We start from the raw sequence: 22,124 nt of genomic DNA, 5'->3' as shown, positions 1-22,124 counted from the left end.
ACAAGGTGCTAAGGTGCACGGTTTAGTGTTTGATAGGAATGGTTGGACTCGATGATCTGATGGGTGTCTTCCAACCTGGTTATTCTATGATTCTATGATAACTGTCTAAGCCCACTCAAGGCAAGTTTCAATGTAAAATCCAAAGTGCTTAGGCTGAACATGAATAAATTTAACCTGAAAATCAGAAAAAAACAGAAAGCATTCATGAATTTTGCTTCTGTAGTAGTCTTCCAGGGAGAAGATTATGAATGGAATACCTAGCTAATGTTAAAGTGAATCTGGATCAGGTTATAAATAGGATCATACCATATACGGGCCCATAGCAGTAGGTAGTTGAACCCAATGCCCTTGACGCTTTTCCTAATTTTTTAATCCATTTTTCCTAATCCTGGACGGATAGTAGGCACAGGATCATAAAGATGGTAATGGCTTTTCAATAAACTATTTTTTGGAATTTCAGTGAAAATTCTTTGAAGTCAGAATTCTTCTTACCCAGTAATATGACTCATCAGTGTCTTCTGGAATCTTGTGTTGTTTAACAAAGCATTTTGAGGGTTTTGCGCAGAATATTTTATACTATTATGTGAAATCCTTTTTTGGGTCCACAGTGTCAACAAAGCTGTTGCTCATCATGCAGGAACTTTGCAGGAACTTTGGGAGATTCACAACTAGCAGGACTAACTCCTGGTCTACAGTAAATCAGGCTTGTGGAAGGACTCTGCTTTCATTCCCATTTTTTTTCCTGCAGCAGAAAGTCATCTCTGAAAGAAGCGATTATGAAGGCAGTACTCTCAGAGTAGCAATGACCTTCTCTTACTTTATATGTCTTAAATCCATTTTTATCAGTATTCTTTGTACTACATACCCTTTGGAAGTTGTGTTGGTGTAGCTGTGGTTGATGAAAACCTTTTTCCTTGGGACAAAATGAATGGAGAGTTCTCTCACTATCCCTATGCTCTGTATGGGAAAGATTATTTTGCTGTTTGGTAAAAAATACAAACCCTTTAATGCTTTTGTAGTGTTAGGCTGGTTAAGTGTGCAGCTACAATAGAAATACAGTACAAATCAGGAGAGGGTGTGCAACAAGAATCTCTGAATTGCCTCCATTTGCTGTACTGGGGTATGTAGCCTGAAGTTTTGGATAGTTTTTAGATGAAGTTAACCTGGAAACCACTCTGCAGGAGCACACCTGGTGTAATCCATGGCTTTTGGCTCATGGTTTATTGTTGATATTGGGTCCTCAGCTTTATTGTTTGCTGAAGTAGGTGTAGGTACTGTGGCTGGAAATTAACCAGCTACTTAGTATAAATGTATTAGACACAGGGGCATACATAGTCTCCTTTCCCATATAACAAGCCCAGAATACATATAAGCCATCTGGATGCTTCAATGAGCTTGTGCTGGTCTAAAAATCAAAGATGGATTTTGAAAAAAAATTCAGTCACTGGATTTATTGCTCTTCCTGTCCTCCCGTATTTAAGCCTGCGATGTCTCTGATCAGTCTGTTGTCTAGGACTGGGGCTATAACAAATACTGAGCTAGTTTACAAAACCCTCTGTGGCTCTGAGAGCACTGTGATGGATATCTTCATTAAAATCTCTTGAAAGTTTTTGCTATACCCATATAGCTTTTCATTCAGTTACTCAGAAATCAGGCACTTCTGCAAGCTCATTATTTTTAATTGTCGTCCTTTACAACAGGCAGTATTAAATGGTAAGCATCTGTCTTACTGTTAGATATTGACCTAATTACCTAATCACTACTGGGAATGTACCTACTCTCTTGGTAAGCGTGAAGCAGTGGCATTGCTTTCTGGCATATGTATACCTTGACACAGGAGGATAAAACAGTGCTGTTACAGGAAGTATATGAATTTGAATTTCTGTTTTTGTAGTACATATTGTTCTTAAAACTGGGATTCGTCCCAGAATAAGTTTTCTTTAAATCACTGAAAATATTATTGTACTTTGATATCGGTTATTTACATATTACAGGGTACTGGCAGAATTTCCAAAGTCATGGTGGTACAGAAACAAATGCCAATCCCTGACAAATTGCTAAAGAACTGCATCTGAAGCTGTGAGTTAACTACTTTGTTAAGATTTTGATGTGTCCTTCTGTTTCTATATCAATATTTAATATGGCCAAGGAAAAAGCATGAAGTTTATAGTCGTATGTGGAACCACTAGGAAAAAGAAAAGGTAGATATAGACATCTAGTTTTTCATTTGTGATACAATGATGACTCTTATTCATGTATGAAAATGTCTTGATGTTACAGTCTTTGTATTTTGTTCTAGAGCAATTTGAAGTTCAGTATTGTGCTTTGAAGTAGTAGACAAAAGATAAATTCTATCAGTTTCCCGTTGTGCCAATTCCTTCAACACAGACAGTATTTTTTAAAGACTTCATTCTGCAGCAGTGTTAGCTGAAGTGAAAATAATCTTCTGTCAGTAGCCAAAGTGAAAAATAATCCTTTGTAGGTGTCTTATGTAAAGAAAGCTTGACATCAAAGTTACTGTCTCTTCCTGTCTCTTCTTCAAGAGAGCTATTTTCTTTCCGTCCAGGGAACTGGCAAAGAGCTGGTTAAGGAAACCTGAAACAGGCTAAGTTGTTCTAAAAAATCACATGCTAGACCTCCAGAAGTTCTCATTACATCACCAGAGTAAAGTCTAAACCTAACTGTGCCAAGTATATTTAAAATTTATCCAATTGACACAATATTTATGAATACTCCAGTCTGTCAGTATGATGTTAATTCTGATTAGAAAGTTCCTAGTACAATAGTGGTGAGAGCACAGAAACTGAAACAAGGATTGCTGAAAGAAGAGTAGTTAATTAGCATTTGCAACAGTAGGTATTAATGAGACAGGCCCTTTGCTGTGTGGCTTAGATTAAACCATTAACCTGACAACACTCTTCCTTTCTTTTTGCTATTTTTTTTAATTTTATTTTTTTATGTCTTTAAGGATGGGATAAAAGCTGCTTTAGGTCTTTTACTGTGATTTCTTTTTGTGATTGCTAAGGCTGAGATTGCAGTACATTGAGGTAGTAAACCATCCCATTCTATATCACATCATAAAAAATTACAGGGTATACTTTCAAAAAGGAAACAACTGTAGATGGTATTTTTATAGCAACTTTAGTAACATTAGCTTCTTAGCAACTACATCAAAACATTTATTCAACTTTATGTCAGCCAAACTAGTTGGATTCATTGTATACAAACAAGTGGAACCCAGTTTAATTTCTGCAGATAATCAATAATATGAAGATTGTGTTTATAAAGTGAGAACTAAATATTTAATTTTAAATGCTTTTTGTTCATTGCAATTTTCTGTTCTGCAAGGTACCAACTTTTAGCTCAAATGGTGCTTTTTATTATATTTGCAGACTACAAAAATAGAACAGAAAAACTTTTATTTGTATGCTTTTGAGTTAACACCCATCTCTGTAGTAGAGCAATTTTATATCTGCCATTAAACATGCATTTAGAAACAGACATAAAGGGAGTTATTCATACCTCAAAAGTGTATTTTCATGGTTTCAGCACGCTTTAGACAAGGTTCTAAATGTATTTCCCAAATCAAAGGAGATATAAATTGAATCCAGTTTAATATGTGACTGCAGTATAGCCAGAAGCTCATAGAAGAGACTGGGTAAATACACATAAATTATCCCCGCCCCTGAAGAAATGCAAAGATTCAAAATTTTTTTCCACCATAAAATTGGATGCCTCATTTTGTCACTCCATCTCTTGACTGAAGTCACCACTCTGTTATTTGAGTCTTTAAAAATGCAATACCCTAACAGTTTCTCTTCCCCCAATGAATATCATTTTTCCCATCTTTCCTGTACTGGAATTTCTCTTTTTTCTTATGGGTTTTGATTTGAACAGCTGCAGTTTATCTTCTTCATGGCTGCTGAAGTATGTGGTGATTCTGACCAAAGTCTGCCTCCTCCAGTGACTGTATCCCCACTGCTGAGATATGCCTTTGCTGAGTAACTGGTTGTAATTCCTCCTACACTTTCCCAGATCGTCCTTTTGTAGCCTAATATCATGGAAGCAATAACACTAAGGAAGATTTACGGCTAATAATAACCATCGTATTAATTAAAACTTGTTAGTGAGCCTCATGGTTCCTTGTGCTGTTGCAAAGATGGGCAGTCCACTGAGGCATCAAGATGACTAGGTTATGAATTGTTCAGTTCTACTTGCCTGGTCCATTTGCATTTCACTGTGTCAGCCTTTCAGGGGTTGTTGCAGGTATAAGACTTCTGGAGTGAAAAGTCTAGCTTAAGTCCTCTTCATTTCCTTGAATCTTTCCAGGATTTTGAAACAGTCATACACTTTTCTACAATATATGTCCTTCTCACAATCATAACTTCATTCATTTGCAAGGCTGCGGTTGGACTTGATGATCTCAAAGGTGTTTTCCAAACTAAGCATTCTATGATTTTACCTCCTTAGAAGCCACTAGGACTTAAAAAGTTGCGCAAATAGATGAGGATGTACCACTGAGAAGCCTAGAGCACCTTGCCATACCTCTAGCTGCCAGTCCAAAAGACAGGTTTCCTACAGGTCTGGTGTTAATGGACATCTGTCCATGCAGATGTCTTGATAGTCCAGAACATCCTAAATGGTCTAGATGCCTCTGTTTAAACAGATGAATCTTCAGTCACAAGTGACATTAACCCTTCTGACATTTAATGCTATGTGTCAGGATCTGGAGCTGCTTTCTGCTCCCTAGGGGTGGGATTCGGTTGCTGGAGCATGGATGTCTGCTGTCATTCATGCTGTGGAATGCCTGTTACATTTGCAGTAGCTCACAGGTTTGAGTCAAGATTCACAGGTGCCCCGTACTCTTCTGTACTAGTAGGGCTAGGTTAGGCAGGGTTTCTCTCAAACCTAAGTTGACATTAGTGCAGGGACTTAGTTGCCTAGGAGTAGGCCTTTCTAATACCAGTTGGATAGAACCATACCAGCACAGAGCTGGCTTTAAGCAAAAGAGGGGGGGAAAAAGTCAGACAACAGTTCCCTTCTCCCCTGATTATTGAGCCGTTTTGCAGCTAAAACAGACTGATGATCACTCAAAGCAGATCCCAATAAGTCATGACTGCTGAGTCAAGATGAAGTTTGTATGCATCCTGTAGCTAGGTGCTAGCAATAGCAGTACTGTACTTACCTGTGCTATAATCCCTCTTTTCAATTGTCTGCAAACTATCACTTCTGAATCTAGCAATGATGTTTTGAATCCCCCTATGGTTTCTATGGATCCGGACCATGCAGTGGTTCTTCTTTCTTGCCTGGTATGGCCTCCTGATAGCTGTATAAGTCTGATGGTAGTCCACAGTTCTTTCTTCTAGGGCATAGCTATTCCTCAACTTGCTCAGCAATTAATGCTCTTATATTTGGTAGAAATTATGAATTATAGATGTATAAGTAGGATTACAGCTACAGAATGTAAAGCCAAGTCAGCCAAAACACTGTCCTGGTTTCTGATGAGATAGAGTTCATTTTCTTCACAGTTGTTGGTGTAGTGCTGTGGTTTGGATTTAGAATGAGAATAATGTTGATAATACATTTATGTTTTAGTTGCTGCTAAGGAGTCAAGGACTTTTTAGCTTCACATGCTGGCCTGACAACAAGAAGGTGGGGAGGTGCACAAGAAAGGGTACAGCCAGAACAGCTGACCTAGACTGACCAAAGGATATTCAGTATCATGTATGTCATACTCACTATAAATTGAGGGAAGCTGTTTGGAGGAACTGTGTCTTGAGAACTAGCTGGGCATCGGTCAGTGAGTGGTGAGCAATTGTGCTGTGCATCACATGTTTTCTATATTCTTTGATCTTTATTATTAATATTCTCTTAATTTTCTGTCCTATTAAACTGTTTTTATCTCAACCCATGAGTTTTACCTTTCCTTCCAATTCTCTTCCCCATCCCACTGTGAAGAGAGTGAGAAATGGCTGTGTGGTTGTTCTAGTTGCCCGCTAGGTTAAACCACAACACACACACAAGAGGGATTCTCATCAAGAATGAGACCATGCCTGCTATGTTGTTTGTGTGTAATTTGTTTGTTATTGCGGTGCTCTGTAATCATTGCTTTTGTGGCTTGTTTTACAACCAACTAGACTTCAGATGTCAGAGTTGAATGCTTTATTATCTGTAACAATCACACAAAAGCTACTCCCAAAGTTACTGGATTAAAGTTAATTTAGTATACAATTTCAGTGATTTTTGCAACTTGAGCATTACTTGTAAAGTGGTATCATTGAAATCACATCCTTCAGTCATTTCTATTACATGTGCACAAATAAGACCATTTCAGGCAGGTTATATACAATGATATAGTCTGTAGTGATTGCTTTATATTGGCTATGTGTGCAAACACAGCTGGATCTCACATAAACAGTTGCAGACTGATAGAAAAAGAAGGAAGACTTCCTTGTCCATGTCTGGTCAAATTGTAATCTAAACAGTTGTCTGAAGATCGAAAACTGGTACCTTCACATATGTATTGCTTATCCTGATCAGCTGCTTTTTGCATCCGTCTAGAGGGCTGACTAGAACTTTCCATCTTATGCCGTAACCCAATGTCATTGATGTACAGCTCTAATCTCAGAATGATTAAATTTAGTAGCCCAGGTAAACAGCAAAGTAGACTCAGGTTATCATGTTGTGACTGAGCTGTATTTGGGCATAGATAACCCAAATGTTGTTTAAAAAAAATATATCTTTGTAGAGATTATCTCAAGTAAGTCCCCCTCATTCTAAGTTACAGTTGCCTGCATTGTAGCACGGAGCTCTGATACAATTAATTTTTTTTTGGCCTTGCTTAATGATGCTCAGCTTTGTCCTGTACTCACACAGGAGTCTTGCTGCATGCTATTGTCTGTCTGACAGCCTGAAGTTTTTGCAGTCATTAAACAATGTTGCTTACCTCATATTATTATATGAAGTAATTATTTTTGTCTGATCCTCATTCATTTGGGGTTGCTATGTTGTATGATCACTGACAGCTTGTAATATATTGGTTGTATATACAGTAACTGAATTCATAATTTCTGTGCCAACTATGTAGGACGAAACGCTTCTGTATTTCTCATTGGTACCCTCCACTTGTTTCTCACAGAGGAACTCAATGAGAAAAGCTATCCACCAGTTCATTCAACCAGAAATATCCTGAAGCCATCTAGTGGGTAGCAGTCAGACAAACCACTACTACTGCGGTGTTCTCGTAGCTCTGACTGTCATTAGCTTGCAGTGATATACCTGGACACTGCAGCAGTTACTGTTTTATTGTTAGATTGATAAAAGGACTTTACAACTTATATTTGCAACCATGGATATGTTGTCTTTGGGTGTTGAAAAGGGAGATGGTCTATTTTATGTTGTAGAAATATTTACTGTAGTAAATATGAAATAATTCTGTACTAATTGCTTAATGTCTTCTCCCAGAGGGGGCTACCTTTCTATTGTTCCAACCTCTTTGAAGTGACTTCTCTTGTGAGCGAACTGGATGACATCCCCATGGTATGCTCTGGGGATTACCTGCTGAGCACATACTATTCTCTTGATACACTTAAATGTATTGAACTTTGTAATTACACCTTTTGCCCACTCTGTAATTTTTGAGTTAGCATGTGAAGTCTCCCAGGATCACCACATGCTCCTTGTCATATGGAATAAACCGACTGATGTTGCTTGAGTTTGTGATAATGTGGTCGTAACTGCTTCTGGAAGGGTGACAAAGTGTGAATAAAGTGGCTTTGCTAGAACAGCATCCTCAGTGGGGCTACCTGTGCCAACCTTTTTTGAATGCTGAAGAGGTCAGGTTTTGTACTGATCTGCACTCCCATTGCTGCACCTTCTGTAACCACTTGGCTAAAGGCTTACTTATGTCTGCAAATAAGGATATTAAATCCTGGGGAAAAAATAAGCAAACTCAGAAGAGATCTGAGTTCATGCAGACTTATGGAGCAAGAAGCTTCCTATTAATTTTGCTTGCTGTTGATAAGGTGATCAGTCTGCTCCTAAATATTTTAGTCTTTCCCATACCACTTGACCTATTCAACAGCTCACTTAGAACTATGCTCCCAAAGCTATGGCTGATGTTTGTTTAATTCACTCTTTCAGCTCTGTTTCAGTCTGGTTAATACATCATCTGTTCATGGAATTACATGGATTTGATCAGCATCTAATTTTTTTTTCCCATGTTTGGATGATATGAATATTGCAAAAAGCTGAAGAACACTGAAATCCTTGGGTAGTGGGTGCATATAAAGCAATACTGCTGCCCTGTAAATTTAGGGGTAAATTCTTCTCAGCCATGCCCTGACAATAAGATCACAAAGATGGCATATGCTATATCTGTTATTCCAAACTCCAGCTATTTTTGCTATGACAGGTGTGGTTTATGGTGTAGCAGCATTCATTCAACTGTTACCCAGTAAATCCTGCTGTCTACTTTTACGACAGGCCAGATTGGAGCATCAGAAATGCCTGAATTTTTGCAATTATTTGCTGTTCCAATAAGCTATCCTCTGCAGTTTGGGGATATTTTCACTGCTTGTATGGCTGATGGTCAGGACTCCTAAACACTTCAGTATGAATGCTCCTGCAATCTAATTTCTTTTGGTTCCATAGTTGGGGAAAAGCCTCTACCCCTTCATCTTTAGGTGGCTTAAGAACTTCTGGGTTTCTTAGGACAGCACATCAATGCACCCCAGGAATAATTTCTGTCTGCCTTTATCAACTTGACAAACATGAGTTTGCCAAATCCAGTATCAGTTGATGTTTTTGTAATGGAAGGGATTTCTTTCCCCTGGGAAACTCTCAGCATTAAGTTGCATATAAAATGTTCCAGTGCGTCTCCAGGAGCAGATGCCTAATTCAGTTGTGTCAATTTTTTTAGAATATACAGGTATGCCCAGGATAAGATTCTGGGTTAATCGTTACCTCCACAGCACAGGGCTAGTACCCTGGATGCTTTAAATGCAGTGATAGGGGCATGGAGTAACCATGGTTCTTCATTCTGACATTTCCATCCAAAGTTATAGATTGTCTTCAACATCTTTCAAAGCTGGGTCGTTTGTTTAGCTAGTTAGATCTTGCCCAGCATTTTTATCACTTTTCTTGTCTGACTGGCACACATATTGATGATGGGCTTTAGTTTTACTTATGCTTACCCCTATCTCTTGTTAAGAAAATTTTCCTTCCTAACACACTAATCATATGGAATCATCCTTTTTTATTTGTTTACCTTCTGCCAGCTGCTCTGACACTTTCCAAAGCAATTCTCTTCTTGTGCTTCCACAGTTTTTCCCTAGTATCAGACTACTGTCCTGTCTGTGTACCCACTAAACTGTCAGAGGTTCATTCTTTCTCCCTGTGAAACACTTGGAACAGGAAACAGTTCAGCAGTTTAGAACAGGCATTTCCAAGTATTTAAGTTTATTTAAACTGATGTAATTAAGAGTTTATATGTTACTGTGATTGCCCTCCTCACTGAATGATTCTTGAGAGCAACAAGTTTATCTATCTTCTTTTTTGGCTTCTGCCTTAGTGCAGGGGAGAGACATGAATTCAAGGGCTTTTGCAGCTATGCTCTATAGTCCGAGATCTACCTGCAGGCTGTCCTCAGCTCCTCCCTCAGTTGTTTTATTTCCTTCTCTATTTTGTTTGTCGAAAACTTGAAGAGATCAAAGGTTTGGAGCCCTAATGGAGGCCTTCTGCTCACCAGTACTATTAAAAATACTCTATTTTCCAGTAGAATCCATTTAATCCCAGTACTCTGACTGGGTATTATTTAATCAGCTTTGTGTATTTAACATATATATCAGAAATATCAGTTTTATGTGAGTTTTATGAGAGTTTTATATGCTTAAGTTTTTTTTCTCGCTACTGTTTCTAGCACTGTTTTACTTCTCTCCAGCTGGAGTGTGACCTAAAATCCATTAATGTTCCTTTTGCTTTTTGGGGCTAATAATTTGTTCAGTTACCACAACCTTTACCACTGTTCCTGTTAACGGTTCTTCCAAAGTCATGGTGCTGTTTTGCAGCCTACTTGTTTGGTGCTTCTGATGATTATCAGCTCTTGCAAAGTGGTGTTACTGTCTTGATTTGTGCTGTTTACTACAGCTTGTGTAGGTCTGTGTGCTTGCTTTTGTGGATTAAAACTAAGTTCTGCATATCCTTTTTTCCTGTAGCTTTTTTGTTGATATTTTGTGTACTTGGATATGTCAGCATGATGGGAGCCTGGCCTGTTCTCTGAGAGGTTCATGCTTTGGTAGAGGGCTTTGCACGTCAGTCTCGGTTCAGGAACTTTTATATGTTAATGTAACTCTAACATCCCCGATGTTTATATCTTGGTCTTCCCCTAAATACTGCCTGAGCATCGTGTCCCAGATTCCAATCAGTCAAGTCTTTTATCAGGGACTATTTTAACTCCCTTCAGTACTGCAGGATTGTCTTTCAGCTTTAAATCACTCTAACTGCTCTGTACTTTTATCTTCTTTTTGTACTCTGTTTAAGAATCTCTCATATCTTTAATATTCACATGGGTCACAACATTCCTTGAACTATTTTTGAGCAGTTCTGTAATTAATCTTTTCTGTCAGAGGTAACGGAAAATGATTAAACACATCAAGTGTCTCAGAAGTACTTGTTGTCAGAAATAAAGCTATTTTTATCTCGTCTCCCATTGCTTCTCAAAGTCAAATGCGGCTTAATTATTTTCCAGATGACCTTTATATTTTCAGAGACTGTTATGTCTCGGGAGACTCCTAACTGCTTTCCCAGTCCACTCGTCTCTTGGTGTTTTAGTTTATTTGGACAGAGTTTCGACTTCTGTGGTCATGCCAGCCTGCCTGTCTGACGAGTCAAAGAGAACAGGCGCTTTTCATCTCACTCTCGTCTGGGATTTAGTAGTGGCTTGCATGAATTGTGGCCGAGAAGCTTTCCCCTTTATCACACAAGTGAATTGCTGAGATGCAGGTGATGACAAAAATTAGGTGAGATGAATCCCCTCTCAAAGGGGGACGCCTGTGTTTGGACAGCCTCTGATGGTGATGGTGGGATCCGCAGAGTGAATTGCACAGACCAGCTGCCGTCCCACTGCCATGACACAGGGGACCTGCCGAGCAAGTGACCTTTTGAGGCAGCTTGAGTTTGAGAGAGCCTTAACTTAAGGCCTGTGCCATAACATCTAGGCTTTCCCTACTTCAAAGGAGAGGTTTCCTACAGCAGGCACATGACAATGAGATCAAGGGGGGTTTGGTTTCCTTCTGTCACGTGGCAGTCACTTTGTGTCTCTCTGCTGTATATCTATCTGTGATAATGTTCACTTATGCTTATGCATGCAGTATGTGAAAGTACAAGCCTTTCCAGACTTTCATCTGCTATAAACTCAAAATTAAAGTATAAAAATAACTCTTATCTGCTTCCTTATCTTTTGAGGGTATTTTTGCTTTTTTTTTTTCCTTAAGCTAATATTTTTGGAGTACCCGCAATCCATTTGAATGCCTCTGACTTAGCCTCATGCTTTCAGGTTACCTTTTCCTTTTTATTCTTGTGCCAGCAAAGCTCCTCTGTTTTGCCTGTGATGGGGAGAAATGATGTTTTATCTGGCCACTGTGCCTTCAGAGAAGTATTTAATGCCATCTTTGATGCTTTTTCTTTAGCAGTGAGCATCATACCAATTGGAGACATTATTCTGGAGTTAATACACTGCTCTACAACTTAAGGTATCTGATTTAGTCTTTCTTCTTATGTGCATATTGAGGTATCTGTTGCCAGTTCTTAAGATAGGAATGATATTGCTTCCTGCCTTATGTATGGCAGGCATAAATTCATTCAGGTTCATGAGGCATCTGCATGTTACAATGACCAGCACATTGTGAAAAACTACCTAAATTGTACTGAGAAAGGAACTGGAAAAAAAACAGTGTAATTCAGGTGTATGTCAACACTTAAAGCTATAATTGTAGCAAATGTTACATTAAGTGGTTATAGACTGAAAAATGTTCACTTGGCATTCTATGTACCATTTGCAAGCCTAATTTTGGTCCCAAGTTGTTAAGGTTGGTCAAAACCCCCAAATTTATTGAATCAATCATCTGTGGTAATGTTGGTTAGCAGACTGAAAGAGAAAACAAGAAAAATACATATTTGATAAGGAATTATAGAGCGTAAATTAAGTTATTGCATGACTGTCTATGACGACATGCTATCTATACCAAAATCCTGTGCTTTATACATAAATATATTGAAGATATTATCTTACCAGTTCTGAAATACGAGAAAAACTTTAAGCAATTTCTAAATACCCGTATTTATTACTCAATATTGAGAATATAATTTCCTTGTGAAAGAGGTTTGCCCAAAGCCTGTGTGGGTAAAATCTACTTGACTTTGGATCTAAGGGTGAAACATTACATGAAATGTGACATCCTTTGTTGTAGCTTTTGATTACAATAGCTGCTTCTGATGATACAGGGAAAAAAACACATGATATTTTTCCCCTTTTTGGTACAAGGCATATTCTGACTAATCGCATACTAGACTTTCCCATGTCATTCCAATAATCATATCCATTTCAGAAGGGCTTTTGATGTAGGACTGAATAACAATGTTTTTGTTGGAGGTACATTGGCCTGGTTTCTAGTAATGAAAAAGCCTTTGCACATCTTTCCCAATTAACTCTTCTCTTTGTATTGCTAAATGAGTTTCAGTAACACTTTCCTATTCAGTTTCATTTACATGGAGATAGAGGGTTCATACAGGGTAGTGCATCTGAGCATGGAGAGCAGGGTATTTGTGCAGTTTATTTGCAAAATGAATGGTGTTATTACTGGTTCAGAAGACACACAACTTAAAACTGAGACAACTTGTTCTGGAGGAACGAACACAAATTATTGAATCATGATGTTCCCAATTGTTATTCTTGATTTGCTCTTGGAAGGTTATGCATTGTGATAGATGTAAGTACTGAGAACTTGCAGAATGATAGGTATCAGTGCCAGACTCAGGAAGGTCTTAATGAACTTGGGCAGGAATTTAGAGCAGTAGTTGGGCGAACGAATGTCTCTGTACTACTAAATTAACATCAACAAATGATTCTCGGACTGTGTAGATCTGTCCAGCAATAGAGCAGGACATGACTGTGTCAGATGGTGAATTCTTTTTGTCTGTGTTGAATTATTTCTGCTATCACTGCAGGATTTTGGACTTCGTAGGACTAGCCCACACTATGGCATTGCAGGGGGTTTTTCTGCCTTGGGAATGTGTTTGATACTTCATCAAGGCTTGATTTTGGCATCAGTTACTTTGACGCTGTTTTACCATAGGGTGCTAAGCACAAAGCACAATCAGCATAAAAGCCCCAAATCAAATTTTACTTAATTTTTTACAACAAGAAAGGTAACAAATGATTAGTAGTGATTAACCACAAGTTAGCAATTGACAGCTTTCAAAGCAATGTGTCAAAACAGTACTGAAGGAGAAGAAGTATAGTAATTAAGAAAGATGCCTCACCAATTGCCCTATCATCATCCAGATCTGCAGTTGCTGGGGAGCCCTTTTTTTTGCATGAGGATTTGGAGAGACTATCCCAGGAACTGGGGGTCCCACACAGTGCATCCACTTGTAGGTAAGGTCTTCAACCATCACTGTGAGGGGTCTAGCTTTTATATCGTTGAATAAACAAGTTACATCACCCCCAAAATGTGGAGTCTCTGGCCCATATGCTTGCTACCTCTCTTTCTCACGCTCTCTGCACCAAGAATAGCACAGCACAATTCCATTGATAATAGCAATGTGAGAAGTTACAGACTGAAATGTGCACATAGTAATGCAATAAGAATCATCTGTGTGTCACCTATATTGTTTTAGGCGTGTCGATCAGGCCCTGTCACTTCAGACTCACACAAAGATCTCTTTAAGGCTGATCAAACAGGACCAGTATTAGAGTTCACTGAGTTGAGTATGGATAGAGTGTAGCCCAAAGCTGTAGATTGTGTAGGAAGTTCAGGGGAAAAGGAATGTATTAGATTGAAAATGGGACTGTATCAGAGTCTGAAACAGGAGTGAAGTACAAGCATACAAACAGACTTAGGTAAGCAAAGGATACATCTTGAGGCTTTTTGTCATTTTCATGGTGATATAAAATTTCACAATTTTCTTAGTGATGAAAGCATTTCAAAGGTAAGGCAAATTTTGTTTAAAAGCTTTCCTGACAGTCAGTCCCCTAAGAATAGCCACTATAAGCAGAGAGCACCCATTCTTATCTGCAGCTTTCCCAACACTAGCTTAGCTCAAGTCTCAGCAGGTGGTAGTATCCTCCCAAAAGGTGTCAGTGAAGCATTTGGCATCCACCAGTATGTGCTACTCTCTGAATGTGAGTAATAATGACAAGACTACCCAAATTCAGCAGCCTGGAAGCCAGCACATAGGTTTTAGCAATTAGTTCTCCTGAAATCACATAGTTGACTGCACAACCCTTCCTAGAGCCAGTTTGTAACTGGTCATTTTTTATAAGGTTTTCCAGTCAATGCCAAGTGATCTGTCAGCAATGTATACCTGTCTGATCTAGCAAGGAGGAAAGTAAGACCCCTCAGTACCTTGCAAACCAGAGATATGGAGTCACCACGCTGTGTGTTAGTACAAGTACTGAAGTGTGGCTTGCCATGAATTTAATCCTAGTCATCTGTGAACTAAAAGCAGATGCCAATAGGTAAGTCATTGAGATCTGGAAGTAAGATTTCAGATAAATACAAAGGAATTGATGTTAGGTTGGTTCCCACTTGTTTTCTCTGCACGCTATCTGAGAGGCTAAGCTCTGCTTATAGGTAATAGACATGTAGAAGGTTTCAGTTGTCCCTGCAGAGATATAATGTCGTTCAGCTGAACTAGGATATTCTGCCTGTCCTCCAGTTGTTTCTCCAGAAGACCAAGGTCTGCCACTGGCTCCCGAATCATGTCTGCCAGCCTCATTCAGGTAGGACATCTCAAAAAGGTCTAGGCATCTACATTAAAACCTATGACCAATCCATATAGTTACTGGCACATAGGTAGTGGTCCTGCTGAGTGCAGTGGTATGGCTGCTGTACCGTACTGCGGAATCACTTGCAAGACTTCACTGAGTAGATTGAATTCAAGTGGGATCCTGTTAGCTCGGTATAAGTAGTGCCATGTGAGACTTCCTTGGCTTTTTAGGACATCTGCATGGAAATGGCAATTGTGACCTATGCCTGTATCGTTCTGGAGTGTCAACTAGATACTTGTGTTCAGGCAGCTGAGTGGAGCCTGAGATCTCCATTGCCTGTAGTGGGAGTTTGTGCATCTAGGTTGCATTTGGACAGCAAAATGTAAGGTGTGTTCAGCTCAAAATGAGTCCCACCCTAGGAGTAGGATTCATTTGCCTGAAGACAAGTGTAGATACACCTGAGGGGAGACCTTATTGCTTTCTACAACTACCTGAAAGGAAGTTGTGGAGAGGAGGGTGCTGGCCTCTTCTCCAAAGTGACAGGGGCAGGACAAGAGGGAATGGCCTCAAGCTCCACCAGGGGAGGTTTAGGCTGAACATTAGGAAAAAATTTTTCACAGAAAGGGTCATTGGGCACTGGAACAGGCTGCCCAGGGTGGTGGTTGAGTCACCTTCCCTGGAGGTGTTTAAGGCACGGGTGGACGAGGTGCTGAAGGACATGGTTTAGTGTTTGATAGGAATGGTTGGACTCGATGATCCGGTGGGTCTCTTCCAACTTGGCAATTCTATGATTCTATGATTTGACACATTCTGTAGTATCCCAGCTCTCTCTGTGGCACTGAGAGAAGTGACTTAGAATTTATGTGAGAGAGACAGCTTTCTGAAACTGCCTGGATATCCAGGCTGGAATACTATGAAGTCTCTAAAACTGTATTACATACCTAATCTTAGTCAAGTGAATCCTGTTCCATTTTTTATTATAGACCGTCTATTCTGTCACTGGCTTCTTCCAGCTTTATTTCTATGTGGTTTTGAACTATTTCATTGATCTTTGTCCATGGAACCTAGGGAGTTTGGTGCACTATTTTCTATCTTCAGTTGTTTTTTTTATGGAAATAATATAATTCCACTTCATGTGTACTCCAGAGGGCAGACATTTAAGTGAGCTGCTTCTTGCCTGCTTTCATCTGTCTATAGAACATACCTTGTCTAAACCAAGTTACAGGTTTTGTCTGTTATCAATGGAGAGAGATGGACTCCCAAAGAATGACTCACCCTGCATATCTTAGACAACAGTCTTCTTATTTTCTGTAGAAGCAGACCAAATGACTTGCTTAGAAAGTAAAATTGAGTGAGATAATCCCACAGTGCTACACTTTATATTTCTGTATTGCAACAAGGGAATAAACAGCACCTCCTTATCGGTGTTGAAGGGTAACCTGTAGATTCCATTCCTCCTTTCTTCATGGCAGAATCAAAGCTACTAAAAAGCTGGAAGATCTCTCTCCACTGATAGAAATAGGGACAGCCAAGAATTATGGGGCAAGACCTCCACAGTCCTGGGGATCTCTGTGGGTGGACAGCCTACTTGCAAGTGCACAGATGAAATTCTGTGTTTGAGAATGTGCATGGTGATACCTTAACATATGAGGTAGGAAATCTGGGGAGGAGTCGGTCCAAGAGAGAAAGAATACGCGACACCATTATGACGGAAAATTTGGGTGTGCAAATTTGAGTTGCAAGTGATGGCACATTTGTTCCCAATGGTATTTTTAAAAACATATTTAAAGTGTTGAGTGTGTTACATTTTGGTCATGATGCATAATGTCTTTTGATCTTTCATTAGTATAATGGAGCTTCAGCGTGCAGTAAAATTGTCTGTAGTTAGGGCAGCTTTCATTTTTGACACAAGACTTTGAAGGTTACTATCTTTAGTTTCTCACCAGCATCAAAATCCATTGTATTAATACAGATGGATGGTAGAACTGCATCACATTTATTTGAGCTATTGATGTATTACAAATGAGAGCATAGATGTTGAAGTTTGCAACTGAGCTTAATTCAAATACAAGCACATAGTTGTATACTGTGATTCAGTTTCCAAGATAGTTCTCTTTGGGTTTTGGTGACCACTTTAAAAGAGCATGGGTCTAGTCTCCTCCTGATCTGATGTGAGATCTGCACAGATGTTCTGTATACCCTGTGATGACTCAAAGACACCAGGTTTCTCTATGGGGGCAGTATGTGCCTGATTATTGATCGTACCTTTCATTGTCCTTCATTTCCAATTGTTTTTCTCCCACCAGTGAGAATTAAAATTATGCAAGAACAGTAGAATAATAGAATTAATCATTTTTCCTGGGTAATTAACAGTGTGCATGTCAAAAATTATTAATAATCTTAATTGCTCCATGTTCCTAGTAATGCTGGGAACTGGAAATCATTGTGTTTCAAAGCTGGAATCGTAAAAGTGTATGGAAAGGAGACTGTGAACAGCAGTTATCAATTCATTAATGATAAAATTTGCCAACATACCAACTGCATGGAGTGAAATTAAAAGGCTTTCTATATGCCTTATATTCCAGGGGGAGCTAAAAATGTATGTGACATTTTAATTAATAATCTGTCAAATATACTCATCACTCCTGTGACTTTGTATGACAAGAATGAAGGTTCATGTAATTACAGAAGATATGAACAAATACTAACTGATCGGTATCAAAATGCAGATGTTAACTGGGAATAGTTATTAGACAGTCTTTATTCTAATAAATAGATCTCATATTTGTTTACCTTTTTATCAATGACCTAGAAAGAAGCATTACAATTTCTACTATAGTGTAAATGACAAAAAGATGGGATGTTGATTCATAGAGCAGTCAAAATTCTTTGATAAGTTAAGTGCAAAGAAAAAATATGTTTTAGATGGTGCAGGGTCTGGAGATGTGGTAGTTTAGATGAGCATATGCTCACAGTGTAATGCTCTGGCCACTTAAGCGGAAATACAGTATTCAGTTGTCTCTGGTTTTACTGCTGCCAAGACTACCACTGGCAGATTATGTCCAATTCTGCTTCTGCAGTTTAAAACAGATGATGACAAATTGGAAGAGAATCAGAGGAGAGCCATGAGAATGGTTAGTGGGCTTGAAGCTATGCCTGAAGATAATGCAAGGCTCAGGAACTTAATCTATTTAGCTTTCAAAAGGAACTTCAAGAGACTGTTTCAACTGACTGTGCAAGATCATGGGAAAGTAATGTGATAGAAAAGATATCCTCACGTTGATAGATAAAACTCTACCAAGACAAGTGGTTAAAATCTGATGCTAGAGGTAGTAAATTTTAATAAAACCAATTAAATTGAATTATTGAAATGAATTTTCAGGACCTGTGGTAAATTGTTTTTCATGAGTCTTTTTTTTTTTTAAATCCACATTGTTAGTTTTGCTTATACTGTATGTTCTGATTCAAAGAGGAATGAGTTCAAGGGTGTTTCTTTGTCTTGTATTGATTGAGAGACTTAGGCAGTTCTTGAGAACAGACCTTCCTTCTTTGTATATTAGTCAATCTACAGGTAAAGTGATATTCATATAACGAAAACATACTTAGAAACATGGTTAGTTAAATGCACTTTCATTTTTGAAGTATGGGAGTATGTCTGAGCTCAATAATAAAAGTTAATAAAGGTGCCTAGCTAACTACAAGAAGTGCGTTCAATGCCTGGAAGAGTGCATCACGGAAAAGCAAGGTGCTTTTCCTTGACCAGCTAGTGATTTCTAGTTGATATATGGTATTAATATGATATTTTTAAAAAGTTAATTTAGGAGTTGTAAACTTCTGATGAATGAACAAGGCTTAGCCCTCAAATGCCGTGCTGGTGTGTTTACCTGGTGACATTGGATGTCAGTACTTGAGACTAATTGTGTTATTTAAAATGGATTTTCAGATGCATTAATTAGCATCTTTCTTTTCACAGGCCCATGCAAAAGTCTGGCACCTGTACAATGACCATTTTCGTCCAACTCAAAGAGGAAAAGTGTCCATTGCCCTTAGCTCCCACTGGATAAAACCTCAACATATGACTGAAAAAAACATAAAAGAATGTCAAAAATCCCTTGATTTTGTGCTTGGCTGGTTTGCTAAGCCCATATTTATTGATGGTGACTATCCTGAGAGCATGAAGAACAACCTCTCATCTCTTTTGCCTGAATTCACTGAAGCTGAGAAGAATTATATCAAGGGAACAGCAGACTTTTTTGCTCTTTCTTTTGGAGCTACCCTCAGTTTCCAGCTCTTGGACTCCCACATGAAATTCCAGCAGTTGGAATCAATAAGCCTGAGGCAGCTCCTTTACTGGATAAGCAGTGAATATAACAACCCCCAAATATTCATTGTGGAGAACAGCTGGTTTGTTTCTGGTAGCACCAAGAGAGATGATGCCAAATACATTTACTATCTTAAAAAGTTCATTATGGAAACTTTAAAAGGTAGGACTGAGGTTATATTAAAATTTGCTTGGCAAAATCATAATGCAAAATAGCCTACAGAGACATGTTAAAGAATGAGGCTGAAAACTAATTTTGGTCTTTAACAGCCAGCTTGGTACTTGTGAAATGAGACTCCAAATCCCTTTCCTGGGGTTGTTCTTTTCAGGTCTTGAAGACCCTTAATATCTGCAGATAGCATTTGGTGATTTTCATGCTGCTGTTTTTGAAGTCAGTAGGGAAATGGTTAATGTTTTTGTTGGGCAGAAGTGCAAAATGTGTGATATGTACTCACAATGGATTTAGAGAAATTTACTGTGTTATTTATTAATAGTTATTTTACATACCTTAGATGTATGAATATATATGTAGAAAACACAAGGATACGTATATACGGGAAGGTAAATACTATGCAATAGGAGTTCCTCTGAAGAAAACATAAGAATACATTTTTAAATGAAAAATTGGAAGCTTTTTGTTCTGCATCTTTGTGTTGCCCTTTTACACAAATTTTACTTTAGTATAACTCTGAACATCAATCGCAATAATTTGAATTTGCATCAGTTTAAGGAGAACTGAATATTTGAGTTTATATCATCTATATTGTTTAATTTTTTAGCCTCTGTTTTCTGAACAGTAAGAGGAATACACTACCTTGTTTGAGAATTAATTTCTATTCTCCCTTTTCCTTGAGGAAAAAAGAGATTTTTTTCAGTCCTAGTAGTTGTTGAAATTTGCATTTCCAGTTTCATTGCCTTCTGGTTTCTTGTTTAGAATTAATAATTTATTTATTTGCCCACAGTTTACTGTTTGGGTTTTTAAAACAGTATTATTGTAGCTGTTAGTTCAGAAAAGATAGCTGTTATGTTGCATTACCATTTTCATACAGAGGATGGGCAAAAAATGGCTTCAATTTTATTATCAGCACGCAGGTGTCTCACATTTGGTTTATCTGTTATTCCAGAAAGCTAATTATTACAAATAAATTAAAAGGTAAATAAATACATGAGCCAATGCATCCAAAATAGGAGGAAATGAATGCAAAACAGTTGCTAACAATTGCAAGTACAGTATTGCTAGTTTGCATGAAGTCAGATGATGAGGGGTCATATTCCTGCTGCCCATATTTTTGCTTAGTTTCTAAACTGCTGGACATATGTGCATACATGGATCTGACTTTTAATCACAGCTGGCTGGGAACAGTCTCAATTTATAGAGTTTCTTTCCTTTTAATGTGACACTTAGTAAATAATAACAGCAACAGCAACAAGTCTTATCTTATTATGTTAAGAATAATAACACTTGGCTAAACCCAGGGGAATTTAGTTGAGAAAAACTCACGAAAGGCATTATCTTGTCTCTCTCAGTGACTGTGCAGTAAAGCACAGGTTTGTGAGCTGGATACCATTAGATTCACCCTATACTCTGTGTCTACATTAACAAGTGTGTACAACCCTGTAGAGTAAAAAGATTTGGCGTTGAGGGCCTGGTGTCCACACTGCACACATTCCTGATGCCCATTTATGGATTAATTTCACCCCAAAGAAACTCAAGACGTGCATCACTGTGATGTGACCCAAAGCATGGACTGATGCTCAAAAATGTGTTTCTGGTTTCAGCTGAAGAGCTGATGTAGATGCCCATTCTTACAATGCATGCTGTAGTAAAGCTCCATAAATCTTTTAATTTTTAGTTTTGGCTCTGGAAAAGGGTCTCTGTATTTAGGATTTACAGCCCTATATAGTTTCTGTTACTACTTATATCTGTTACTACTATACTATATCCTTTCTGTTTACTGTTATTGATCTTTCTGTTTTTTACCAAAATATCGTTCAGAGTTCAATAGAGTTAGCAGAGCTGTAATATAAACTATTTAAATATTAATTAGAGCTGCTAATTGCTTGTAGTTGTCTTCTCACATGTGTGAGTATCTAACCACTTACTCTAGGGTCACGTTCACTTCCCTGCTTTGTCTGTGGTTCAAAAAAATTGATTGCTCCTTGTAAAATGGAGCATGTTGACCAAGAGGGCATAGACTTTTCTCTATGCCATGTTGACTTGAGGGGTTAGGTTGTCGTCTGGGGAGTCGACAGGTCTGAATTCAAAGAGTTTTAAGGAGAATGGGAACAGTCAGGCCAGTCAGGCCCTTGGTAAGTCATAATTGAGGTATGTCCAGAGGCAAAATGTAGATCCCTGGGCATCTTCCACATGGAAGCAGGAGCTGTGTGCTTCACACATCTCACGTTCATGTACTGGGATTGGACAGCAGCTGAGCAGAGGGTTTTAAGGATCTGTATCTGATACTATGGATCTGCCATATTTCCTTGGGCTATTTCTATTCCAGTGAGCTACACAGTGTATGAAGTAAAGTGCTGGCCTGCATGGTAGCACCCTTCCAGGCATGCTGTGGGGGCTTGCCCAGGGCAGGATTAATTTCCGGTAGGTAGTGTGGACAAATCCCTCGGTTTCAGAAGTGAGGACAGTTTAGGTTTAAGTCAGCCTGGCTTGCACACCAGCAGAAATAAAAAAGAGGGGAGATAGACAAAGGAAAAATAAAATTAAGACAATAATTTTCTCTGTGGTGTTCCAGTAACGTGCAGTTTGTGTGAAATACTGTGTTTGAGACTTGCAAACTTTTTGGAACTTCCAAATTT

General features: G+C 38.6%; 1 protein-coding gene across 1 annotated transcript in view; it reads left to right on the top strand.

Annotated features, from left to right (window-relative positions):
• KL (klotho) overlaps window positions 1–22,124 on the top strand; it is a 48,860-nt gene that overhangs the window by 16,823 nt on the left and 9,913 nt on the right. Inside the window, exon 2 of the mRNA XM_069857549.1 lies at window positions 18,963–19,473. Within this exon, the coding sequence (XP_069713650.1) occupies window positions 18,963–19,473 (511 nt within the window). The remainder of the gene's footprint in view (window positions 1–18,962; window positions 19,474–22,124) is intronic.

The sequence above is a fragment of the Phaenicophaeus curvirostris genome, chromosome 1, assembly GCF_032191515.1.
Source record: "Phaenicophaeus curvirostris isolate KB17595 chromosome 1, BPBGC_Pcur_1.0, whole genome shotgun sequence".
NCBI classification, from domain to species: domain Eukaryota; kingdom Metazoa; phylum Chordata; class Aves; order Cuculiformes; family Cuculidae; genus Phaenicophaeus; species Phaenicophaeus curvirostris.
The sequence above is the reverse complement of the archived record's forward strand: the minus strand, read 5'-3'. Positions and strand labels throughout refer to the sequence as shown.